This window comes from Eutrema salsugineum, unplaced genomic scaffold (genome assembly GCF_000478725.1).
Source record: "Eutrema salsugineum unplaced genomic scaffold, Eutsalg1_0 scaffold_7, whole genome shotgun sequence".
NCBI lineage: Eukaryota > Viridiplantae > Streptophyta > Magnoliopsida > Brassicales > Brassicaceae > Eutrema > Eutrema salsugineum.
Window position 1 is genome coordinate 4,485,104 of NW_006256486.1, and position 1,961 is coordinate 4,487,064.

At 39.1% G+C, this 1,961-nt stretch overlaps 1 protein-coding gene across 1 annotated transcript; it reads left to right on the forward strand.

Annotated features, from left to right (window-relative positions):
- The first annotated feature begins 248 nt into the window (after window positions 1–248).
- LOC112082944 lies at window positions 249–1,942 on the forward strand. The gene is made up of 3 exons (XM_024150665.1): window positions 249–927; window positions 1,093–1,855; window positions 1,909–1,942. Exons 1-3 carry the CDS (start codon window positions 249–251, stop codon window positions 1,940–1,942), a joined length of 1,476 nt encoding a protein of 491 aa, XP_024006433.1.
- Window positions 1,943–1,961: the final 19 nt, after the last annotated feature.

Here is a 1,961-nt window from a genome sequence, read left to right on the forward strand (position 1 = left end):
ACATTGGTTATTTAAGTATATTAGAGTACTAGAATACGTATGAATCTTTCGGAAGCGTCGATATGTAACCAGAAGCTTTTAGTACAACTGGTTTTATGTAGACAACTGGTGCAACTAGTACTACTGGTGTACAACTATAAATATATTCTAATGGTTTTTATTTTTCTTTTAAGAGAACGATGAGTAACACTCGATGCACAATCATATGTTTTGATTCGGGGGGATGTTATTCAAAGGACGGTGAATACATGAGGTGGAACTCAGAAGAGGTTGAACTTCATACTTTAGTGATAAAGACATCTATGGAAGAGATCACTTACAATGGGCTGGTTGATAAAATTTGCAAAAAGCTTATGGTAGATGGAGCTATGACGCAGCTTAGACTTAGCTACTTTCCACTGATATTGGATCCCAAGAAGCCATCATATGTTCGGAATGATGAAGATGTATTTGGTTATCTAATGCAAGTGAATAATAATCAGTGTAGAAGGGTTTTGCATGTGGAGCTCATCCCAGATGTTGAGCAAAATGAGGGACTTGTGCAACCGTCAGAGCCACACCATGGTGATGATGTTAATGATGGTATGGATACTTTTTACAAAGGTGAACCATCAGAACCGCAGAAAGAAGATGTTGTTAGTGAAGATGCTGAAGATGGTGAAGATGGTGAAGATGTTGGAAATAATGTGCATGAAGACTTTGGTATGTATGATGATATTGAGGTGGCACCTGTTGTAGAAGGAGATGTGTACGTGAATCATACATGGGAAGATGGTATTGATTTAGTTGTAGGACAAGAATTTGGCAAAAAGGAGTCATTGCAAGAATTAGTGTTTGTAGCCTCCCGTAAAAATGGTTTTGAGTTTGATATCATCCAGTCAGATACACGTCGATATGTGTTAAAATGTCGTGGAGCAAAAGATGGTTGTAAGTGGTATTTACGAGCTGCAAAGACAAAGAATTCAGATCTTTTCTCAGTTAGAACTTACATCAAGATTCATACATGTTCTCGAGCTACTACAGTTACAAGCAAAAATCGAAGGAAAGGCACACCACAGTAGGTCAGGTCTATTTGTCATTCTGATTATCCAGGCAAACTTAAAACTCCAGCACCACAAGAACTGATTGGTTTGGTTCAAAACGCATTTGGTGTTAAAGTATCATATTCCACTGCATGGAGAGGTAAAAGAGCAGCTGCTAATGATGTGCGGGGAAGTCCAGAGGAGAGTTATCAGTTGTTGCACTCTTATTTGTATATGCTAGAGTACATGAACCCTGGTACACGCACTTATGTGAAATTGGATGAGGGAAACAGGTTTAAGTATCTATTCTTTGCCTTGGGAGCTTGTCTTGAGGGTTTCCAAGTCATGAGAAAAGTGATTGCTGTGGATGCTACCCACCTTAAGAATACATATGGTGGTGTTTTAATTGTTGCTACAGCTCAGGATCCTGACCATCACCATTATCCAATTGCTTTTGGTGTAGTTGATGGTGAGAAAGAGGCAAGTTGGATGTGGTTTATGAGCAAGTTGAGATCAGTTGTACCAGATGTTCCTGAACTGGTTTTTCTTTCTGATAGAAACGTAAGTCTCCTCAAGTCAATACGTGAGGTCTTTCCATTGTCTCAGAATGGAGTTTGTATATATCATTTGTCTCAAAACGTGAAAGGAAATGTCAATGGAGTCAATAGAGCGACTTGTGCGAAGAAGTTCAGAGCTTGTGCTCATGCTTATACAGAGAATGAATTCTTGACACTCTATAGTGCTTTTAGGAAAATGTATCGAGATGCAGCCGACTATCTGGACAGAACTGTTGGTGAGGAGAAATGGGCAAGATGCTATTTTCCCGGAGACAGGTATAACATAGACACCACCAATTGTGCAGAATCTATCAATGGCGTTTTTGTAGAAGCAAGGAAATACTCGCTGTTACCAATGATTGATGTGATTATTGCAAAATTA

Coding starts and splice junctions, on each gene's coding strand:
- LOC112082944 (XM_024150665.1), top strand. CDS start 249: ATGAGGTGGAACTCAGAAGAGGTTGAACTTCATACTTTAGTGATAAAG. Junction 928..1,092: donor TCGTGGAGCAAAAGATGGTT/GTAAGTGGTATT, acceptor CTGATTATCCAG/GCAAACTTAAAACTCCAGCA. Junction 1,856..1,908: donor TGCTATTTTCCCGGAGACAG/GTATAACATAGA, acceptor GCGTTTTTGTAG/AAGCAAGGAAATACTCGCTG.